Genomic DNA, 23633 nt, shown 5'->3' with positions numbered 1-23633 from the left:
AAAAAAAAAAAGAAAAAAGATTTGACACTGGATTGCAACACACTACACTCACTAAACACCTTTCCCTGTGCCATGTTAAGAGTGACAGATATTGGCCTATCACAGACAAATGGGTATCAGCAAATATGTTGCCAGGTATACACAGATATGAAAACCTATTTTTCATAGAACATATAATGCAGAAAGTGATGCTTGTGGTAATTTAGAAATGGTGTCAGGTATTAATTTTATTTTTTATTTATTCAGCAATTCAATTCTCGTACTGAAATCTGTAACCCTTAACTATTTTCTTTTATTATTTAAATGACCAGCATTGATTGATACTGATCATACAGCACTGATGTTTATTAAGGTATTTATTTTTATTTTTATTTATTCTTATTTCCTCAGCATGGGTTGACAATGTAATACATTGTACATTTAATGTACTGTATAATAATGTTAAATATTCTTTAACATGTGAAAAACTGGTGCATAATTCACATTTCCAAACATTCACTATATCAGCCATTAAAACAATAAAAAAATCTTTCTTCTAAAATCAGTCTTGGTCTCAAAAATCCCATATCTGTCAGACTCTAGTGTCATAACTTTTCCTTGATGGTTGTCATATTGAAAAGCTGCAGTTTACGGTTATAATAATTACACAAAGACGGTATATAGAATGCGGTAAACATGAAGATATTTTGGGCTATATGACAAAAGAAATGGCAAAGAAATGCCTTGTTAACAGTTAGAAATAAGATTAAAGAATTACATTTATTTGAAATATCACAAAACATTCATTAGCATTCTGTCTAACCTTGTTTTGTCATTCTACCACTAATAAGAAAGGCAGGCAGACAGACTGCAGGCACTGGGTGAACACATGGGTATAAGGCAGGCAGGCAGGCAGGCAGGCAAGCATGCAGGCAGGCAATGAATTGTGCCCTCCTCTGCTCTATAATAACTGGACAACCCATCCATTTCATCGTTGCCTCTCCGCAGATCTCTGACAGCGAGTAGCATCATCCGATTCATTGGCAGAGATGTGTGGGAGAGAAAAGAACCTGCCAACCTCCACATCCAGCCCGGGTTAACAAGACAAAAAGTTATGCTCCAAAGATCTGCAGGAAAAGAGAGGAAGTCCTTGGTAGTGTGCGCCATCTCTGCTCCTCTCTCTTAAACTTCTGCATCTAATTGTGAGGCTGAGCACACAGCTGTGACACTCCAGTTGGATACAGATTCTTTAATCTCTCCTTTTATATGACATCGCCATGTAATCTCCATCTAGCTACCCAGGGAGCAGCCAGAGAGGCAGGAAATGAAATCAATGCTGTGTCTCTGCACTGGGTGTTACTTCATTAGCATGGGCACTACAGATGTAGCAGTAAATCTGATTTATTAAAGGGCGACAACGTAAGTGCCACAGACAGACGCAGAGATTCATAATAGCTGATGATAGGAACACCCAATGTCCTGAGTTTTAGCACAGCTTTACCAGTGTTTGACAGAGGGCAAAGAAAGGGAAACTATTTCTTCTCAAATGTACAGCATACTTACCTTCCTGCTGCTGGTCAGCATTTAGATTCAGTCTGTACAATTCTCTAAGCTTATAATTGATTTTCATTACCTGAATATCATGACTAAAGATAAAGCATTTAGAAAATCAATTCGCTGTAAACAGAGTAGGCAGGTAAAGTATGAACTCCAGTGATAATCATGAGACACACATGACACGAAATTGATTATAATTTCAGTGCTTTAATTTGATCCGGAATGTGTTATTTTTCCTCTCTATACACCAGTTACATAATACGGGCAATACATTGCTGGGGATGTGGTTACAATGGTTACATCAGCCAGCAAAGTTAAGTAAACTGGGTTTAATTGGGTTTAGTGTTAATCTTCACAACACCCTTCATCACAATGTTAAGCTGTGAGCTTAGGACTTCTAGCAGGTTTGACATTTTATAATGTTGGGCTTTAGCACACACCTCTCCTTCACACCACGAGGCAGTAAAAAGTGTCCATTATCCTGATTAATTAATAAACATTTTGGGTAAAGTATCATAAAAAAACCATTCAGGCCAAGCTAAGGAAAACCATTTTACCAAACTGTGCTAGGGTTGCAAAATTCCGGGAATCAAAGTTGTAAACTTTCCATGGGAATTTATGGGAATAAACAGGGAATTTACAAAATTGAAGGTTGGTCCTTAACAGGGAACTTAAATATAGTTGGGGGAAATATATTTTAGAATAATCTTGTCTAAAACATCCAGATTTAATCCTTGAATATCTGCTATTCCTCAATCACATGCACATAGCACACTGCTTACTGCAGGGCTACTGAGGCCATGCCCCCTACATGCACTGTGCATTCCTCCATCACATATTCACCTCAACATTTACATGTTGAATGGGACTTTTTTTGGAGGGAGAGGGGCTGTTTTCATTTTTTTCATTTAACATTTTGAATGTGACTTTTTGGGGATTTTGGGAGGGTGGGTAGTCATTTTACTTTTATGAATGGGTGGGGTCAGGGCAGACGAGAAATATTTAACTCAACATTCATGTTTTAGTTGTTCAATGAAAGAATTGATTGTAATTTACCGTAAATTTTCCACCCCTTTGCAACCCTAAACTGTGCCAACATAATCAAGTCTGAATGTGTGTAGTGAGGTCACATTTCATCTTACCTTTCAAATTTAAATATTGTGGTTTGGGGAAAAGTCATCAGCCAGCTTTCTAAATTGAACTCTTCATTGAAATTTAGCCAACTTGCAACTTTGCGGGGTACATCTGTGCACCAGCTGTGGCAGGACCACGGCTTTCAGAGGTCAAGAGGTTTGGAACCTCCTGGAATGACGACATCTAATCCTATGGTAGCTATGGAGATGTTATGGGAAAGTAAACAACAGTGTCTATACAGTTGGCTGCTCACAGGACAACCATTGATATACTGGCTCTTCCTCATTTCTGAAAAACAGAGATTCCGAATGATTAGTTGTGCACTCCCGTGGGACTGAGAAGCTGAGGAGGAGGGGGATGTGTAATTCAATTAGTCCCACAGTTCTGCACCAAAGGGGGACAGACAGATCCATCTCATTGAGACATCCAGGATGTGCAGGCCTGGTGCATACACAGAAGATATTGGCAGCACATCATTAGTGCTGTTGGTTTGAATTAAAGATAGTCTCACTCACTAAGAAAATGCGGGGAATGAATAAAGCCAGGAATCTCTGCGTTAGCAAAACCAAGCAGTTCCTCCTAAAATACCCTTAGCAAACCTTATCTACACAAAGCGGCTGAATGAGGAGGCCTTGCGGGCTGAAGCTAACAGAGTGCAGAGTGAGCCGCCTTACATGACAAGCCAGCCACATTCTAAGCAATGCCTCTGAGCTTGTGCCATGTGTCGAGGATGCTGTCTCCCACTGAAGTTGCATACAGATCGCCCTTTCAGAGCACAGCCTCCTCCACTGTCTCTTTGTCCCACCTCCCAGTGGGGAATTTATAAAGCTTCACAGTGCCTCACTCCATGAGATTCCTGTAATTTATGACAGCCTTTTCCCAGGCACAGACAAATCAAATCAAACTGTAAATATAGTGCATGTTTCCCAGTATGAGCTCTTCACGTAGACCGTAAATCACAAATAAATGCCAAAGATCCTGACAGTCATTAAATAACAGCATCAATAATCCCACATGTGGCAGCACTACATTTGATTTTGGATTATGAAAAGGGCAGAAAGCGTGGATAATGAATGAGACACAGCAGAAACAAATCAGAGGAAATTAAGAATTACCAGAGGCACCAAGCTGCACACCAGCCACTTCATACTGTTTTCAACAGGAGGATTCCCAGTTGTGATCATTAGCACTAGAATGACCTTTGACCTCAGGCTGGCACACGCACACCTGGCTATGTTATATGACTCCACCCAAGCCAGACTGGAGTGAGAGGGTGTCATCTCGTGGGTATAGCCTCACAGGGGTAGCGTGTCCACTGTGGGTGGGCAGCTACAGTCTGTTGGCTGCAGGTCCATCAATCTCCTGTCTGAAGAAACTGAAGACTCAACTGAGAGAGAAGCAAACAGCTGCCATATAGTGGACTGAGCAGATGGTAAGGGTGGCAAGAAATTAACACCATATCATTTTAAACTTTACACAGCAGCTCCATTTGGGCGAATAAAAAATACATGTCTGCAACTTCAACACTTTTCTAAGATTAGATCCTTTTTTTAAAAGCACTCCTATTGTTGAAAAATGTTTTTTTTTTTGCATTATAAATTCTTTTAGAAATATTTTTAACAGCTCACTGCATGCAACCCTGGTAATTTGTTCACATCTGTCAGGAGAAGCTGTTTTGACATTTTCTTGATGAAAACGAATTCAGCTTTTTGTATAGAAGCATTTTAGTAATGACAATGGTGAGAGTGCAATGGCTCAGATGAGATCATTCTAATTCACTCAAGCAGGTTTTTCCTAAAGCATATACAACATTTGTCATACTTTAATATTCCTCATATTACATCCACAGAATGAACAGAAGAGGGAAAGAGAGTTTGTATGTGCACTGTGTTTGCACAAATGACAGAAGGAGAGATAAAATGCTTTGATCCATGTGTGCTAGGCCTCCAAGTCATCCTCAAATGCCATGGAATTCGGTAGTATGTGACTGCAGTGTCCTCGCTAATCCAAATCAACAGTACCAACTTCACCTATGCCAACTGCATTGGCAATAATATGACAAATGCTTCAGTATTTCATGGGGATGTTAAAAAAATCTACTGAGGTGCCAGCAGCACTTCAGCGGCTCTAGTCAAAACTGAAAATTTCTTTCCTCAAGAAAGCAGTCAAATTTGGAAAAAGAAAAGTGCCGTGAGATGCCCACATTATACTTGGTGCCAAATTTAACTGGTCCAAATTTCATGATTAATCTTTAATATGCATAAAATATCACTTTCCAACTGAGAACTGAACATTCCTTATAGATTAAACATCAAATATATTGGTAGCACACAGGGCTGCTTTTTCTGCTACAGAACTGTCGTCTGTCCATAGAGCAAAGCACATTAAGGGTTTGAAATCAAAGCTTCTAAGCCATTACTTTGTCCAAGCAGCCACTGTTTTATCCAATTAATGCTGCATACACTTATTAGCAGTCCGGATATTATGCCTTTTACAAAATGAAAGGGAGCTATTCTTACAGCTTGCTGGGGAAGCTGTCTGTGACAACATGCAAGCACATGCAGGCGTATAATGGTCGCCCTATTTAGGGCATTTTCAAGATGTCTCATCTTACATAAAACTGTCCATTCATGTTTTGCTGTATTGAATAGGCAGGGCATCATCGAGACAATGACTACGTCCTTTGATGGCTTACTGACTTTGATAACATGATTCAGAGCCGTGGATTAAATGTAACAATGCTTCTATAAATAACATGATTATTCTGTTGAATATTATTGTGCTGCACATGTTCAAATGCAGGTTGAACCAGTGTCATAACAGAACTGCCACAGGGAAGAAATTAGAGAGCATAATGGAAGGGAAACAATCAACGAGGTAATGTACACATGATATGATAGGTTATTTGCGTTGACTGTGCTGACAACGTCTGATCGCCTGGAGTCTCTTGTTTTCCACCAGTGTAGAGGTCACATTATGTGATGACTCCCATGTTATACTTTACAGGAGATGAATGAATGCTAGCTTTTCCTTTTTTTCTGTTCTGTAAATGCTGAACTGATTTCTTTTCAGTGTCATTACGCACAAAGTCACACAAGATCCAGGAGGCGTTGCCGAGAAACAAACCCAGCATTAGATAGCAGGAATTATCACAAACAGGCCAAGATGTATAGATATAATGATAGGTTAAAGGAAGCATACTGAGAGGAGAGAGATTATATTAGAATGTGCTTTAGGAGGATGTTGATAACTCGCACTCTTCAGTGGCTGCTGACACAGTTACAGGAAATTGAACACAAATTCAAGTCAGCTCATCGGTTCGGATTTGCCAGACAATGCATTCTGAAGAAAGTCGACATTTATATTCAGCTCTCGTTCAGCTCTGAGAACAACAGCGTATCGACAAACAAGGTTACAGTATGAAACATCAGGATTTTGTATAATTAATGCCTGACTTGAATTAGAATTTCCTACTTGACTAATGATTTTGTGCCATTAGGCCAGATGACCTTATTCCCACAGCGACCATTTAGAATTTGTGTTGCACTCGACCCAGAGGTTCAGCAAAACAACTAAGGTTGAGGCAACACATTCATGAGGGCAAATTAATTTAATGGTTATAAAATTAACAGATGTTAGATCCTATACTCATGAGCTATAGCTCACTATGGAAGCCTTGCAAAAGGTGTGTCTGATTCCAAGTGCTGCATCTTAGTAAAGCTGCAGCCTGAAATAGTAAAGTAATTGGTCACTAGGGCTGAGCATTGTTTGACAAGTGTGGTATATCATACAATGGGCCGATGCCAAAACCACTTTTTTTGATAGCTTACTTTAAGAAATATTTTCTATAAACTCCTCTTTTTGCTTTCAAAAGAAGCCAAAGTTCTTGTTTTTAATTGCTATCTAGAACAGCAGCAGCCTTAATAAATAGTCTACATTAAGAAAAAAACATGATTTGAATCAGGAATAATCTGCCCAAAGAACAAGTAAACAAAATAACAAATCTGACCTGCCATCTTTTTTTTGTCAATTAGGTATTAGCAGCATTCCCTTTCATTTATAATGTGTTTTTGGCTACCTGGGGTCAGCAAAACAACCCATAAACTGAACATTTATTTGTATTATTTGTTCTGGCTGTTGTGTATGCAAACAATGGCTTACAACTCCAACTCCAAAAATGTTGGAACGTTATCTAAAACATCAATAAAATAGAATGTGATAATTTGCCAACCCTTTACATTGAAAACTGTACAAAGACATTGTATATGTTCAAACTTTACATTTTACACAGCGTCCCAACATCTTTAGAAGCAGGGTTCTATTTATTGTACATCTAGGAGACATGGAGCTACATTAGCATTAATATTTGTGAGTTTTGTGTTTACGGCCACCTGGCAATGTGTGTCCAATTGTCTCCTTGTCTTTTAGCCCTGTTTTGGTCTCCAACAACTCCTATGTATTGTCTATGTGAATAAATGTGGCTCTTTAGTGGCTAAATGTTCTGCTATGAATGATCAGCCTTTTGATGCTCGACAGGTAGTGCATAGTGTTTTTTTCAAGCTTGTCATCGAAAACAACTGACCGTTAAGATTATAAACCTTTTGGTTTGGCATTACAGTCCCTTTCACATTGAGAGTCATTCAGTCTGTTGTTAGTAAAAAAAGTCATTAGTGCAGCTTTTATGAGAACAGGGTAATAATCATTAGTCACTTCAGGAAAATGTTTTGTTTTTAATAAGCACTCCATTTTGAGAGATCAAACTGTAAGACTGCATTCATCTGTGGAAGGACAACCACACTGGAGAGACAATTTGATAAATTACTATTGTAAATCAACTTACTAATAAGTTGAAAAAAATTCCATGATGACTGGCTAACTAGAGATTTCTTTGGAAGTGGAGAGCCATGCACTGTTGTTTTTACGGTAAAAAAACGGCAGCTGTGGTTGCCAGAACTTTACCGAAATAAATACGGTGAAACTTTTTTTGATATTACGGTAAAAATATATTGACACTGTTTATTTCACGTTTAAGATTGCCATTTTATTCAAATTTGTACTCTATCATCAAAAGAAACGCCATATAACTGACAAGAAAATACTTCATAAATGAAAACGCATAAATGAAAGATTTTACCTTTAAATATTACAGTATATTTTTGTTAGAGATATGGTGTTTAGTTCATTCAACAGTGATATATACATTTACAGTGTTTCATTGTTACTGAAACTGAATTAACTAATCTATCATTTTACGTCTTTTACTGTCATGGTTTAGCAGTTTTTCACCGTAAAATCTACAGACATTTTTTACAGTGTGCACATTAGTGTATATCTGGGCTGTATTTGCTCTTTTAGGTTCAGTTTTCCAAGTTCAAATGGTCAATGTAAGGTCTCCTGAGATTACTTTATCATTCCATCTCCAAAAACAGAGCCATGAATGTAATCCTAGCTATTGCCTTCCACTGAGGGTAACCAGAGAGTCCCTCTGCCCTTAACACAAGGTCACTGCACTGCTGATGAGCTGAATACACAAGGCCAAAGTAACACAATCACTTACAGCATCCAGCTGCTAAATGCACTTCCGCCAGGCCAATGTGAAATCATTTCGACAAGAGTGTGTCAGAGCAGTCCACAGTTCTTCTTTGAGACTCAAGGTGCTGACACTACATAGCTCTGAGCAGATAGAGAGACAGAAGGGGAGGCAGAGACAGAGAGATGGAAAGAGAGGGACAGAGCAAGAGAGACAGAGAGATAGAGAGAGAGAGAGAGAGAGAGAGAGAGAGAGACAGAGAGAGAGAGAGAGAGAGAGAGAGAGAGGGAGGGATTCTTGCTCGGTCAGCAACCCTTGCAGCCTGCAGAGGATCAGAGCAGAGGATAGCAGTAATTTCAGTGCTGCTCTTCAGACAGGAGAGTCCTTTCACCCCAGGCAGTCACAAAAACAGCCTGACAGCTGCTGTAGACACACAAAGGACCGGAGGGCCCTCAATTAACCTTGATGTGAAGCTACTGCTTGTCAATTCTTCCTAAAACAAGATCCACGGTGCCATTCAACAGCAATATCATTTTGTTTACTTTATTGGTCTGTTTTTCCATCTCACCTCTGTCCCAACGCAGCTTGCCTTTGCTCCCTCCGTCCGAAAATTATGTAAGCCTCTCGACCTTTCGACACCTCCCATTGCAGCCAATGTACAGACTGGGATGACTTCAAATGCTGCTCTTTGATTTTTATCAATAAGTGAAACAATTCTGTTCTAGGTGTAAAAGAAACCCCAACATCTGTTTTCATCTCATCAAGTAATTATTGTCTGAATTGTGCTGTGGTGCAGGACCCCTACCACTGTATTTGGCTGTGATGCATCATTGATGCAGATCGATGGAAATCGATCACTAGGATCTCAGTCCCACTGTCATTGACCTCTCACTACTGTGGCGTCCATGGGAGACCGCCTGCCAGTGAAAAACACTCGCAGCATGTTGATGAAGGAGTTAAAACCATCAAGAGCCTTTGAGAGTGTGCCTCTAATGAGTCTTTTGTGATACTAGCCACAAAGACACTAAGATAGAAATACTTACAACATAGTATACAAAAGCTCTCAATGTGCATAGTTTAAAAGAGTAAATACATTTCTTCGATTGTGCATCATAAGAGCCAAAAGACACTGTAAAGCCCCAAAAGAATTCTTCATCCTCTTTTGAGTGTACCTTCAAATACACTTATCAGCAAAGTGACAGTTAGATGCTCTGAGCACTGGTAGCTACAATAAAGTGAAAAGAAGCAGGGCAGGTTACAATGAGGTGAGACAAGCAGCAATTATAACTGAACAAAGACTACCAGGTGATAAACTGTGTTCTATGGATTCTCTGACCATGAAAACCCAAAACAGCATTTCTCAGTGTAAGAACAAAACACTGACTTCAACAGAATAATGAACAACAGCTCCTCATGTACTGGGGTATGTAAACCATTGTTTCCCCAGTCAGGCATTATCAGTGTTTACCACATTGACCAACTACAGATAGCTTTAGGATTTAGGGATATTGAATGATCTGCCATCTCATATTTTGAAATTAGCACCTGCACAACTCAAGAAAGTGGCACAAATATTTGTTTTTAGATCTGCAATCTTATCATTATGGATATCTGTGTAATCTTCTGCCTAACAATACGTTACTTTATTGTATTTATTTATTCATTTGTGTATGCATGTTGTCTTCTAGCAATCTTATCTTTTGTCTTTGTCTTATTCGTATCATTTTTCTATTTTATACACTGGAGAATGCCCAGATCAAACCCATATGGGTTTTTTTTTTTAGCACCACTCCATCACATTCTTGGTTATTTCTATATATTAATTTGTATTTATGTATTTTTTTTTTTTTGCACAAGTGTAAACAAGTAAAAAGTTTTTGGAAGTATGTACTTAATCTGGAAGTGAATTCCTAACTGTATTCACTCAAACGTGTTATATAGAGCAACATGGGCGAGACAAAAGCGCATGAGAAGAGCCACTCTCCCCTTTCCAGAGGAGGCTGTGTATCACATGTTCTTTAGCACAGGTATCACATGATCTTTAGCAACACTGATAATCAGTTTGCCTCGGGCAGAGTGGGTCATGATCCTGATCACTCCAGTGTTCCTCTGCAGCACCACAACAGAAGCGAAAAAAGGTAGTGTTAATTGCGCACTTATTCTCTGACAGTTCAGCTAAATGCAAATAAAGTAATTTGTGTAATTTGCACAAGAGCAAACGACTTAAAATTTCAGCAAAGGTGCTCAAGGTTTTGTCAGATGCTCGCTCACGGCTAAATTTAATTTAAACAAAATAGCACACACATAAAAAGAGATTAGGTGAAAGAATATTAATTAAATTAACCATAATTGGGAAAAACACATTCCTACATTTCCTAAAATGCATATATAAAGCAGCCAGGCAGCCAAAGGTACAGTAAGTAGACAGCTATTTCCTTAAGCTGACAGCTGGTGCTCAGGGAAACCTCAGATCACACCTCCTTTCTTTTATGCCAGTAACCCAATTTAAGAACATGTACTGTGCATGACGGGGAAGTCAGACCTGTCATCTGCTGCTTCAAACTGGCATCAGATTTGACCCGCTGATAGAAAAAGTGCCAACGGCTGTACCACTGCCTCTGACCTGAAGCACACCACGCCGGCATCTACTGACCTACTTCCTGAGTCTGCTTACGCATCACTAGCATAGCTGCATTGGTTCAGACCACATGTACTGTAAATACTTGGTAAGTAATGCATCAGCCACCACTGCCAGCTTTCTGAGGATTGTGTTTAATATATTAGTAGCACTTCAACTATTGATTATTTTTCACAGTATGCTCAATTAACAATTTTGCAAGCTGAAAAATGAAATTGTAGTACATTAAACTGTTATCACAGAATCTAGAGCTGCAACTTACGATTACTTTCATTATTGATTCATCTGCCAATTATTTATTTTGCGATCACATTTTTAATATAGTTTACACTGAAGAGATGTAGACATACAGTCAGCAATACAGCAGTGAGCAAAAGTATCACAACACTAAATGTATAAGGATTGGTCAAAAGGGTCTAACAATAATATGATAGATCCACAAGATGCAAACATATTAAGTCAATAAAGTCACTATAATGAAAGGAAATGAATATAGATGCCAGACCTCCATCTAGTTGTTAGGCTTCATGGATCAAGTGGCATCTTTTGATCCATGAATGCATGCTGTGGACAATTTGAGGAAAATCTACCCATTATAACAAGTCTGCTGATAATGGGATATGTTTTCTCCAGAATATAGCCATAAAATTGGGAGACGATTCCTTATGTTGTCCTTATGAATGCGTTTACCAAGCCATTATTATTAAAGATAGGAGAATACATTTTCCAATTGGATAGAATTCGATAAACTTTTTCTATTAACCTAACCAAACAGCGATTAGGTGAGACTCAACAGGACCAAAGTGAAGTTTAACTAATGATTATTTTTTGATTAAGAGTTTAATAGTTTTGTCTATAAAATGTCAGAAAGAACTGAAAAATGTCCATCCAGGTTTCTCAAAGTCTTGTTTTGTCAGTCCAAAACCCACAGATATTAAATTGAATAAAAAACTTAGAAAAAGCAGGAAATGGACTGGTGGTGTGTGTGAGAAATCTGGTGCTGATATGAGGTCACCTTGGGTTCATGGAGATTGGTAACCTTAAGGAGAGCAGAGGAGTAAACTCGTAGGCACTGAGAGTAGAAGAGGAAATAAATGGATCCGGAAAAAAAAGCATGAAATTTATCTGCCTTGCTTTTGGCTATTTTTTTTTCCTATCGATCAACAAATCGATTAGTCGACTCACCGTTCCAGCTCTAACGGGTTCAACACTTGAGTGACCTGTGGACGTATTGATGGTATTGATAAAATGGCCAACAATTATTAATCAAGCATGCAGCCAATTTAATCTAATGTGAGATCAACCTTACTTTACATCTGAAAGCACATTGGGAATGTGGTCAAGTGTCCGCTAATGAAAAAAAAAAAAGGCCCATCTGCATTATGGCTCTCACATATTGACTGCCTGCCACAGTCATCTGCTGGGGGAAAAATACAGGAAACTATGAAATCAGATTGATGTACTAGTGGAGGAGTGAGAATGGCAGCCAGCTTATACATCTACCTCGTGTGCTATAGAAACAGATCTGGAGGCGGGCCAGGTCCTAAAGAGGCTGTGATCACAGAGAGACAGCAGCGGGAAAATACATAGGAGAGATCTATTTCATCTGTAAACACGGGACACAAAGGCTGGGTCACAGTGACAGCATGGGGTGTGTTTTAGTTTCCACCTCCTACACACTCATGCATTAAATATGGTTCAACAATCACACTCTCCAATGACTCTTAAAACCCATACTTCCCACCCCCTAGCTGAACATTTCCTGGGGAATTCCGACCAGGAATGTATTCCTGATGACGGAGCAACTGCAACAGCTGAGAGGAAAATCACTTTCTAATGAACAGCACGGAAGTACAGTTAAGGCTTTGTCTTAAACAATTGCTTGTTCTCAACACATTGTGGACCAGAATACTTACTTAGGGACACATGACCTTGTTAAAGTCATTTATGGACCAGTTTAAGGATTGCGTGTTTCTCCCTGGGTTGCACAATATGAGAGAAAAACTGACTAAAAGCACTTCAGGAGTGGTGCATTTAAAGACCATGTGTGTGACTCGTGATTCCCAGTAAATTAGGTGCAGAGTTGAAAGAGTGAACTAAAGTTGTTGTAGCAGAGATACCCTTAATAGCTTCCCATAATACAGAATCACTGTGATAATGGGCTCTTCAATAGCTGGCAATGAGTGGGGAAAAGGCACCATTTAAATAGAGCTTGGTTTTAATTACCACTGCAAAGTGAAATTGCAGTATCTAATATTTTAAAAGCTTAGGCAGGAGGAAATGTAAAATGTTGACGATATCTATTAGTTTGTTCTACTTTTTTCTTTTTCAAGTTTTAAACTTTTCAGATTTCTTTGGCATAAGCTTGCAAACGCTGCTTTTATAACCTTGGGTCTTGTGAATAGTATCTAGTGTGTTGTTTGATGGAACAGTAAGCTTTTATCAGTAGCCGCTGGCAGATGCATGCTGCATGTGAGCTTGTGACATTGGTGGTGCTGTGATCTAATTATATCTGTGGACTGTGTGATGGGAAAGTGTGCAGCACTCCTTGCAGATGCTCAGATTGAGAAGGTCTCTGCTTCTGTATTAAACAGGGGCAAGCAAAGGGCTGATATTGTGCACCAACAGGTGCAGTGTACCACTGCTGAGATTTACATAGCTTCAGTATTTCCACAAAATAAGACATCTGAATGCACAATGCTATATGCACACACAATGAGCAAATCTGTTATGGCTAGTCTAAACATAAATACATTAATCCTATAGACAATCCGGCTCAATTCCATTATAAGGGAAGGGTATTTACCATTCATAAAGCCTTTCCAACCCTATGTAATCTGGAGATTATTCTCTATTGGCACATTTTTCCAATCTGCCATTCAACAAATCTTATTCCCAGATACTATATGGGGTGCACATGTTTTCCTATCACTTAACCTTTTTGAAAACATGTTTACATACACTACAGGAAAGACATGTTTGTCGTTAGCTTTATCATTATACAAATCATTGGTATGGTACTGAAGACATATATCTGAAGATGCTGGCATTAAGGTCAACTGTCAATATTTCTAATAATAGAAACATTTTATGGCTTTAGCATTTCTTTCAAGGTGAAGCAATTCACAGAGACCTCTATTCCATCACGCATGAAGCAGACTGCAGCGGCAAAGCAAAATTGGTGATGCCTGACAACACCAACCGTCAACTATGTATGGACTGTATACTTTTCTGAACATCAAACCAGAATGCAGAACTAGAATTCAATCAATGCTTAACACAGATAAATCATTTGGAAATTTGAAGGATGAACAAATCCGACTTTTTCTATCCTTGGCTGTGGGTACTGTCCAATAATAAGTAGTGATCCGGTACTGTGTTTAATTAATAAGCTGCATGCCTCACTGTGTAGAAGTGACTGGGATCATTATGTTATGTGTAAGGCAACACCAGACTTGACTAAAACATTGCTTTCCTACTTTGTAAAAAAAAAAAAAAAGATTTAAAAAATAAATACATGTTTTTTTAAATTACATTACATTACATTACATGTCATTTAGCAGACGCTTTTGTCCAAAGCGACTTACAATAAGTGCATTCAACCTGATGGTACTAGACATAGACCATAGGAATCAAGTAAGTTATTAAAATATTTAATTGTACCCCAGCAACTTGGTAAAAATCTTCAAAATTAAGAACAATCGTAATGAAATGTAAACCTTTGATTTACAGGAACAAATTGGTCAAAATTCTAATATGTGATGTAGAATAGATCGGTCAAGCTATTTATCAGTATAAGCCAGATGTGAGATATCAGTATCGAATTGGTGCATGCCCATTAATTACACAAATTAGGCATTCAGCAAAACACTAACAATGCTGCTGCTACTTTGGAGCCCATATAGCATTCCCTACAGTGTGATTGGTGCTTTTAGCCTGCACTTACTGGTGCCTTACATTACCATCAGAGTACATTTCTAGTATGGCTACTCCCACTTGGATTCAGGCCCCTTAGCACCCTCCGTGGTGCCTTACTGTATAAAGCCATCCAGAATCACAGCTGTCTGCTGACACAGCTTGACTCTTCTCGTTACATCACTCAGGCAAAACATGTCAATCTTCAATATCTGTTTGAAACCCTCCTCACGGCATGAGTATCCTTGAATTGACCCTTCATATACAAGATGCCTCTCACAGAAAATGCTCAGCTGCTCCGTCTGTACTGTAGAGGAGTAGGGTGGGGTGATTTTTTTTAAGCAGTTGGTCATAGCAGCCAAAAGCTTCTTCTGTAAATGAGAATGTCGAAAGAAGCTGACGTGTAGCTAATGTGGTTTGGCATAGCAAGTCAGCCCAACACTCATGACATTTGTTCCACAAACTGATGCACTGTATATAAAACCAACCATGGAAAGACATATAGGTGTGTAATGTGTGGCCCCTTTACCCAACCGTCACTGTATTGGAGTAATATTAAATGCCCTGTACCTGTGAAACAACCTTGTCACAGCTCATAAAATGTCTCTTCACAAGTGCAGCACATTCACATCTGTATGAGGCAGCAGGGCGGCCTAGCGGTTAAGGAGTCATGTCCTTCAATGAGGGACTGCACATCCACTCTGATGGAGAAAGTATGAGTATACACTCTGACCTCTGCAAGCAGGCAGGTGTCAGGGTTTTTTTTTTTTTAAAAAAAAGGAATTTTCTAACAGGGATCCATGATATTGCTGATTTGTATCACTGATGCAAAGGATTAGTGGGCTGGCATGCTTTAGCAGTCTTAACAAACTTGACCAAACTGACCATTACACAGTAATCCGCTGCCTATTCTGCCCACATTTCTGTCAGCCTACTGTAAATCATCAGTGGTTGCATCCCTACATGCGCACTACAGTCTCTCATAGCTTTGATGTTGAGCCGATCCAGATAACATTCAGGTCAAGTCCAAGTTACTGTACAGCACATTTCTTTGCAGAGCAGCGAGGATGCTGGAGCTGCATTAGTTGCCTATTTAACCCACTTCTAAGCACGAAATTCGGCAAGCTTAAATATGCACCAACAACGCCAAACAAGTAGGTCAATGCAATATTCATCTTATTACCTCTTATCTGTCAATGTCAAAAGCATTCAGTCACACATTTAGGCGAAGACACAGATTTGACAGGCTTGTAATAACGCACCGGATGAAGCGAATCGACTGGTGTTAAATCCAAAGAAGAGCAAGAAGATGGTGAAGTGGAACACATCACACTAATCATGTGAAAAGGTCGTCTGCAGGCTGTTCATATGAAATGTTTCCAGCGCTTCTGCTGAGCCAACATCGAGCGGTCCGCCTCCCTATAGTGAGCCCGTTTTGGGAGGAACAGCACCTTGAACAACAGCGCCAAGGTTTTCAAACACACGGGGGAAATAAGAAATGAAGGTGAAATCCTACCTGATGTCTGTCACTCGTTAATGCATGCGACCTGGCTTGGATGTAGGCTAGGCGACACACACCGCAAGCGGGTCAGCTCAGCCTTCCCTGCCTGCCTGCCTGCCTCCTCCACGGCATCAAGCCCCTCCTCGTTTATCGTACAGTGGAGAGAGATGGGAAAAAAAGAAAAACGACCGCATATCTATGCGCCGAAAAAAGGAAGCGGCGTCACACTCACCCATGGTTTCTGATAATCGTAGATGTAGCTAAATCAAGATATGTTTTAATCCCACACTCAAGAGTGGGCTGATCAGCACAGATGTGCAATCCTGCGAGATAAAATAGAGCTGATATTCAAAGATTTAATGACTGAGTACTCTTATTTTGAAAACGCTTTGAATTTGTGCAGTGAAGTACACCTGCCGAAAGCGTGTCAGCAGACCAACCATCAGTGTAGGGCAGTCTGTATTCCCGTGCTTTATCTTACTTTGACTCAAGATCGATGGCAAATGAAACATAACTGGGGTTCTTCAACAGCAAAAATAACACATTACATGTCAAACAAATGGCGTGCCATAAAATAACATGTAACCTGTTAACATTTTTTTGTTTTTTTTGCGAGCTGATTGATGAATCCATAAACCGTGTACTCTTATCCAGCATTTGATTAACTAAATATTGGTTGGATTTACAGTTTTGCAGATCATTGTGATAATTAGAGGGTATTTAATGTATCGGTCAGACTAACATCTCCCTCTCGGTTCATCATCTCAGTGGGTGTACTGTTGTTTTTTAATCTGATCATATACTGCCCCCTAATGGATATGTTCAAGCATCCATGCAAAAGTAGAAACACTTCCAAGAGTAGTCAGGGGCTGTCTATATTTCTCAACTATTACATGTTAATATATAAATACTTCATATTTTTAAACTTGAACATCTGTTTTCCTGGTTTCCATGTGTATTTTTGCTTGCATGCTTCCCTTCTTCTCAGTCTCACAAAAATACTGAGCTACTTCCTAAAAATATATTTATGCTTGCAACCAGATGAACTTTAAACTTTTGCATTCTTCCAAAAAATATGCATGTCGTATTAAATTAGGTTGAACTGGATTCATGATTTTTGTTGTTGTTGTTGTTGTTGTTGCAGGTATCATGCCCAAACATAGAGCAGACTCACACGAATCCACAGTAAGAATGTATGTATATTTTGATCAATGTTAGTTTAGATAAATACCTAATATTTTTCAAAGCATCTGTATATTAATTCAATAATAATACATAATTAATTAATTATATTCTTACACTTGGTTTGGGAGGTACAAGGTGTTGGAGATGCATGCTTGAATTACTGATGTGATTTGAACATTTTGGAAAAACATTTCCGAGAAGTTCCCCAATTTAGCACACTTTCCTGGTACATTGTTAGCATTGACATCATTCTGTCCTTCAGTGCCTGGTAACACATGGTAACCAAGTTACACCACTTGAACCTTGGCCAGGACAGAGCTTTTTGACTTTCTCTCCAATGTTTCCTTACCACTTTTCAATGAAGAGCGTAGGAAAGTCCAGGAACAAAAAGTAAAGGGACTGTCCTTGTTGTGTTAGCATCTATCTTAAAATAAAATAAAAACCCACAAAGAACTGACACGTTTGTTTAGATCTTTTCCCCCGGTTGCACTGATCAAATCAGCAGCTAGAAGTTGTACAATAAATAATTTACTGCACACAGTATATCATCACAAATTACATTTAATGTAAAGTTATAGCTGTTCCAGTGCAGAACCACCACCAACACAGCTTTCTGTGATACATTTTTGGTCATCATTCATAATACAGCTTCTTTATGAGCCACCACAAGAGGGTAGCACTGATATGACGTTGTTTCAATACAGGTTGAAGACTGAAGGAGCAATGTCCAAAGTGATTGTATATCAATCAATGTTCTCAGTGTCCTTTAGAACATGGATGTTGACTTTCCAGAGACCACATCTCTGATAAAGAGACATTATGTTCTGCCCTACTGACACTGCAGTTTGATGTGTGTTGATGAATTAATGCTCTATACTCACTATAGGTAGCCTACTATTGGCAATACATAGTACGTAATACATAATAAAAGGTAGTTAAGTAGTTTTGAATTTCGAGATCCAAATACAGCAGGCTGAATGACTAGGATATTTGTATGTTGTGATGCAAATTCTATGTATCTAGAATCTTCCATTTGAAGTGTTGTTGCTGTGATAAAAATGTGCCCATAATCTTAATATTTCTTTTAAAAACTAATGTGATACAGTATCAATGATTTGGAATAAGCAGATATGTACACGGTTGCTCATAAAGGTATAATGGAATTAAAAAAAAAAAAAAAATATATATATATATATATATATATATATATATATTTACCTTTTTCCATGAAATGAATGTGATTTATTCTTGACAGATAAAGTGTTTATCTTCTCAAAACTTTATCAATCAATCTCATCCAAACATATCACAATGAAAATTACACCACAATTAAAAGAGGATTGGTTCTGAAATCAAAATTATTCCAACTTCACAGGCATCTGTATAAAATATAGTATATTACATGGTTCAACAAATAGCACATGCCACATTCATTTTGACATCAGTTGCAAGTTATTAAGAGACCTCCTTGTCCTGTAACTCTCCTAAAAAAGTAAAGCTAGGTCAGTTTTATTCCTTGAACTTTTACCTTTAAAAGCCAATGGCACATCATGGCACTGTTCTTCAAATGTTCCCAAACTGCTAAGAATTATTATCTTATCAAATCACCTTGTTTATGTTCACAGAACAAGGTCATACACACCGTCTATTTTAAATAAATGGAAAACAAACATGTGAGCCAAAAGCCTGCCATTTGCTTAAAAACCAGCTGTTCACTTTTAAAGTAGTGAGCTTATCTCACTTCACAGAACAGCAGTTACTACAGGGGCATTGAGCTCTGTTGTGGTTTGGATATTTCCATGGGAACCAGTGGCCAAGGAGAGAGGGAGGATCCTGTTCGAGCAGTGCAGGGGGCGTGTGCTACATCCACTGGTTTTCTGCTTCATTTAAACTTCGTCTTCGTCTCTCAAACAGCCACAGATGTACTGATCCTGACAAGAGAGAACCTCCATCTGCTGTCAAGAGAGCTTTGGACATTTTACACAACAGCTTGAACTTTTAGCTGGAGTTTTCAGTCCATCCTGTTCAGGGCAACTTTGTGGATTATCCTTATCTTCTGTATTTAAGGTAAGAAAACCTTCCTGCAAAGTTAACTATTGTAGACACTTTATAGACTTTTTTGAATGCTTTTGATTTCAGAACTCAATGCAGCAACTCATCAGCATATTTTTTATTTTATTTTACAGAGTTCTTAATTTCTCCAAGAGGACCCATGTGGGTAGTGGAGAAGATCCGTGTGTCAGTGGACAGATCTAACCTGCCTATCTCATCAGCAGAACTCAGCTTTAAAATTGGTGACATCATGTTTGGGGAAAAAGGCGATAAACTTAAAAGGATTTCCCTCTGTCCTAATGTCATCACCCCGGACAATATCCCAGAGTTCTGCATCCCCCCAACGATCCCATTGCTGCAGGAGATGAAGAACCCGGAGCAGAGCCGAGCTGCCCGCTGTAACAAGATGTCTCCCTGTGAGAGGGCGAGCCCTGAAATAGAGGTGACGCGTTATGAGCCCATGAACCCGCATATAATCCAGGTGGAGAGTGTGGATGAGAGCCCCTATGATGTCTGCAGCGACGAGGAGACTACCAATGCGGATCCCCAGAGCCAGGCCGCATTGTCTCTTCCACACATGGCCAAAGCTCAGACCTGCTATGGCTTTTGCACCTTACTGGAGAGCCCCCACACCCGGAGGAAGGAGTCGCTCTTCCACTCTGATCCCGGCTGCTCTCCCCTGCTGCTGCCCAGGAGCCGATCTGCCGTGTGCTCCAAAGTCTCCTCGCCCTCCTCCTCTCCTTCCTCATTCAGCCTTAACAGCCTGACCTCCAGGCTTTCCCCAAGAGGATACACCTTGAACTGGCAGGCCACTCTGGACAGCGATACCACTTCCTCTACTGAATCCTCTCCTTTCAGCTCGCCACTGCTCACCAGGTGCCCTGCCAAGTCTTCCCTCTTCAAAGCACTGAGCCATGAACTGCTGTTGTCAAGGAACATAAGGAAGGCAATGGTGTCCAGGAACAATTCCCTGTCCACAGATGAAGGCAGCTCGACAGACAATAGCCCCAATGTCATGAGGAGGGCATCAGATGGGTTAACCGAAGGCCTGCCGAGCAGCTACAGCCTGGCGCCACCGACCATTTTCCCCATGGACTTGACTCTGCACAGAGAGAGGGTAATGAAGGAGAGAATGGCACCCATAGGGAAAGATGGCAGCCTGAGACTCTCAGCAGAGTACTGCCCAGATAACCAAAGACTACGGGTTCGACTGATCAGTGCTGAAGGCCTCTATCCGCTCTCTGTAGACCCCAAGATTATCAACTGCAGCGTCAGCCTCTCTCTGGTGCCGGGAAAAGTCCAGAAGCAGCGCAGCACAGTCATCAGAAAGAGCCGTAATCCGATCTTCAATGAGGATTTCTTCTTTGATGCTATCTCAGAGGAAGACCTCATCCAGCGATCCCTTCGCTTTAAAGTGGTGAATAAAATGTCCACCCTGAAAAGAGACTATCTCCTGGGTGACTGTGATTTGCCTCTTTCTAGCATCGTGACATCATAAAACTAAGTACTTCCTTAACTGTTTATTTATGTATGGAATTATTTATTTGCAGTTTTGTATTGTAACACAAGATTTTATAATGAGTAAATTATGGAAAACACTGAGGTTGTTTGTCTTCTTATTTCAAAATAAGACTATGCTCATCTGATGCTCAGGTTAAAGGTAATTTCAGAAAAAAACAATGCACCACAAACAGAAATTTAGTTATAATTTATTATAAACAAACACAAAAATGTGAATATATTGATTTAGAGTATTTTGGTGTGTTAATGTGGCTGCAGCATGGGCGGCCTGAGACAACTGCTGTCTCGTATTTCTTCTAAGCCTGTTGTTTTCTTCCTGACCTTTCCCGTGATTAAAAATATCACTAACCAGAAACCTTAGAGGGGAGTTTTCACCATTGAGTATGCATAATTTTAATCAATGTGCAAAATAATCTTAATCTGCTTCTTTCCCACTATAATACACAATACACTTTTATATTTCACAAAGGACACACACATTTCTGCTAATTAAATATACTAAATATGTACTGTATTTGTCATCACATTTCTCATACTACAAGGCCAGGCAATGGTGTAGATTATAACCAGTAAAACATGAAAAAAAAAAAAAGTATTTCCTTTCTCAATAAAACTAGGCATGACAGTGAATCAATATATCAATTAGGACTAGAATTTGAAAATAATTTCAGTAGCTAAAAGGCTAAATAAAACAAGAATGTATACGTGAAATCACACAGGCCTTTCTCTCAGACAACCACAGATAAAAACACTCTATTTATGCTAAAGACGAAAAACAGGATCCATCTCCGCAGTATACATATCTATGTTTACTCAACTGAACAGAGCAGGAGCTCTTAATGTAGACTCCAGGCGCGCATATCCTGCTCCTTTCAGCAATAAACATCAGACTTAAAAGCACCGGCTGCCACTATAGCTCCTAGTTAAAGATTAATAGGTTTCTCAGGGCTCGGAAAAGCTCTGATAGGGGACTGACAACTGCTGGTTATACAGTACATGACAACATACAGTAATGTAAGGAGATGTTTATAAATAGCCATTTCTGCCGAAGCTATAATAATAACCCGCTGGGAGAATGTTTTTCAAAGCTCAACGTCGATAATGATGCATGCTTTACAATGCAAATGTTTTACTAGATTTTACAGTTTGGGTTGTGCACTGAGAAAAGCCTTTGGACAAATATAGCTCATGATCCCCCTTCACTATTCAGCGTAGCCACAAAGACCTGCAATCCCCTCTTTTTGATGGAAATAAGGGTTTTGTTGTAGTTTTGATGGAAATGTGTAAGAGGTTTTGTGTTTCTACAACACACACCCTTTAGTGTTACTGTAGAGCTTCTAATTGGTGACAAAGAGACATAAAGCATCCTACACTGCACCTCTCAGAGAGGTATCGCTGACAACCTACATTTTTTCAACAATACCTCTCTGAAAGGGATGTGTTTCCAGATCCTGTGAGGAGGCTGATACTGTTGGACACTTTAGTATTGAGTGTTGACTCAGCTGTGAAATACCCTGTAATAAATGAGAATTACCTGTGATTCCCCTTGCTGGTCAACTACTGATAGGATTTGTGGGGATTTCCACCGATATAGCTTCATTCAAAAGAGCAGAAGCGTTGGTTTTATATAGCACATTTGTTGCAGCAGCAATAGGAGCCTTGATCCAAGCTGGTGCAGCACATACAAAAAGGTTATCTATCAATGGGCACTGAAAAAAACATAAAATAATGCTTTATTAATAACTCCTGTAAACTGATAATAGTAGGGCTGTGTACTTGCAAAAATTGGTGATAAGATATGCATAGTGAAACAGGTTACAATTCAATATATTGCCATATATAGTGATACTGAAAGCAAAGCAATATATTGTGATTTAAAAAAAATCTATATATAATTTTCTAGTATAAAGTGTGCTAAAATGTTAATTATAAAGTATGCTTAAAATGTACTAAAATAAGTAACATATTTTATGCAATACAATGAATGGGATTTTAATATGCATTTATCACAGTCTTTGCACAAAAAGATGTGCTGTGATATTTGATGGTGAAATTTGTCTGCTGCAAATCTTGGCATGTACACTATACATTAAAAACAAATGCTTTTGAGAATTGATAGTTGAACAAAACATAACATTGCTAAGCTTAAGGTTATCCATATTTTCAGAAACCCATAACTAATAGGTCATTGGTGTAACATTAATCCCTGTATCAACTTGTTTTAAATGGAAATGCATCACCTGAGCACATGTATAGACCGTTTCATTACTACACACTTTAATATATACCACATTTTTTTAATACTTGCCATTCAAACACAAAAGCCCCCATAGCTACTGTACCAATGAGAAATGGAAAACAAATGGAAACAACACATGGCTGTGTGCACGTAATTGGCAGTTTTTTGTTCTTACTACTCATTACTAGTGATTTCTTATTATCTGTAGGAAACATCTGCCCCCCTGATAGCCGTGCATCATGAATGCAAAGGTGCAACAGGGGAAGTGCACTGGCTTAATCAGAAGTGTCTGAAAACAGTTGCCTGGTTACCTTCATTCACAAGGATGCCTTTGACCAGCTAATGCACATTTACACTTTTCAAGTAATGAGCTGGAATTGGC

The 23633-nt window shown here is 39.2% G+C and overlaps 2 protein-coding genes across 2 annotated transcripts in view; one reads left to right on the top strand and one right to left on the bottom strand.

Moving 5' to 3' along the window:
- The window catches only part of tln2b (talin 2b), a 96720-nt gene extending 80350 nt beyond the window's left edge, over window positions 1-16370 (bottom strand). Inside the window, exon 1 of the mRNA XM_059334792.1 lies at window positions 16270-16370. The gene's annotated coding sequence lies outside the window, so the exon portion shown is untranslated. The remainder of the gene's footprint in view (window positions 1-16269) is intronic.
- Window positions 16371-19335: 2965 nt separating this feature from the next.
- Window positions 19336-21133, top strand: c2cd4a (C2 calcium dependent domain containing 4A). Its single transcript, XM_059335857.1, has 2 exons — window positions 19336-19506; window positions 19626-21133. Exon 2 carries the CDS (start codon window positions 19652-19654, stop codon window positions 20987-20989), a length of 1338 nt encoding a protein of 445 aa, XP_059191840.1. The 5' UTR covers window positions 19336-19506; window positions 19626-19651; the 3' UTR covers window positions 20990-21133.
- The last annotated feature ends 2500 nt before the right edge of the window (window positions 21134-23633 follow it).

This window comes from Centropristis striata, chromosome 6 (assembly GCF_030273125.1).
Source record: "Centropristis striata isolate RG_2023a ecotype Rhode Island chromosome 6, C.striata_1.0, whole genome shotgun sequence".
NCBI classification, from domain to species: Eukaryota; Metazoa; Chordata; class Actinopteri; order Perciformes; family Serranidae; genus Centropristis; species Centropristis striata.
Note: the sequence above shows the minus strand (reverse complement) of the source record. Positions and strands in the feature narration are given on the sequence as shown.

Bases quoted from the DNA above. Each gene is read 5' to 3' on its own strand.
- c2cd4a (XM_059335857.1), top strand. From the start codon at position 19,652: ATGTGGGTAGTGGAGAAGATCCGTGTGTCAGTGGACAGATCTAACCTG.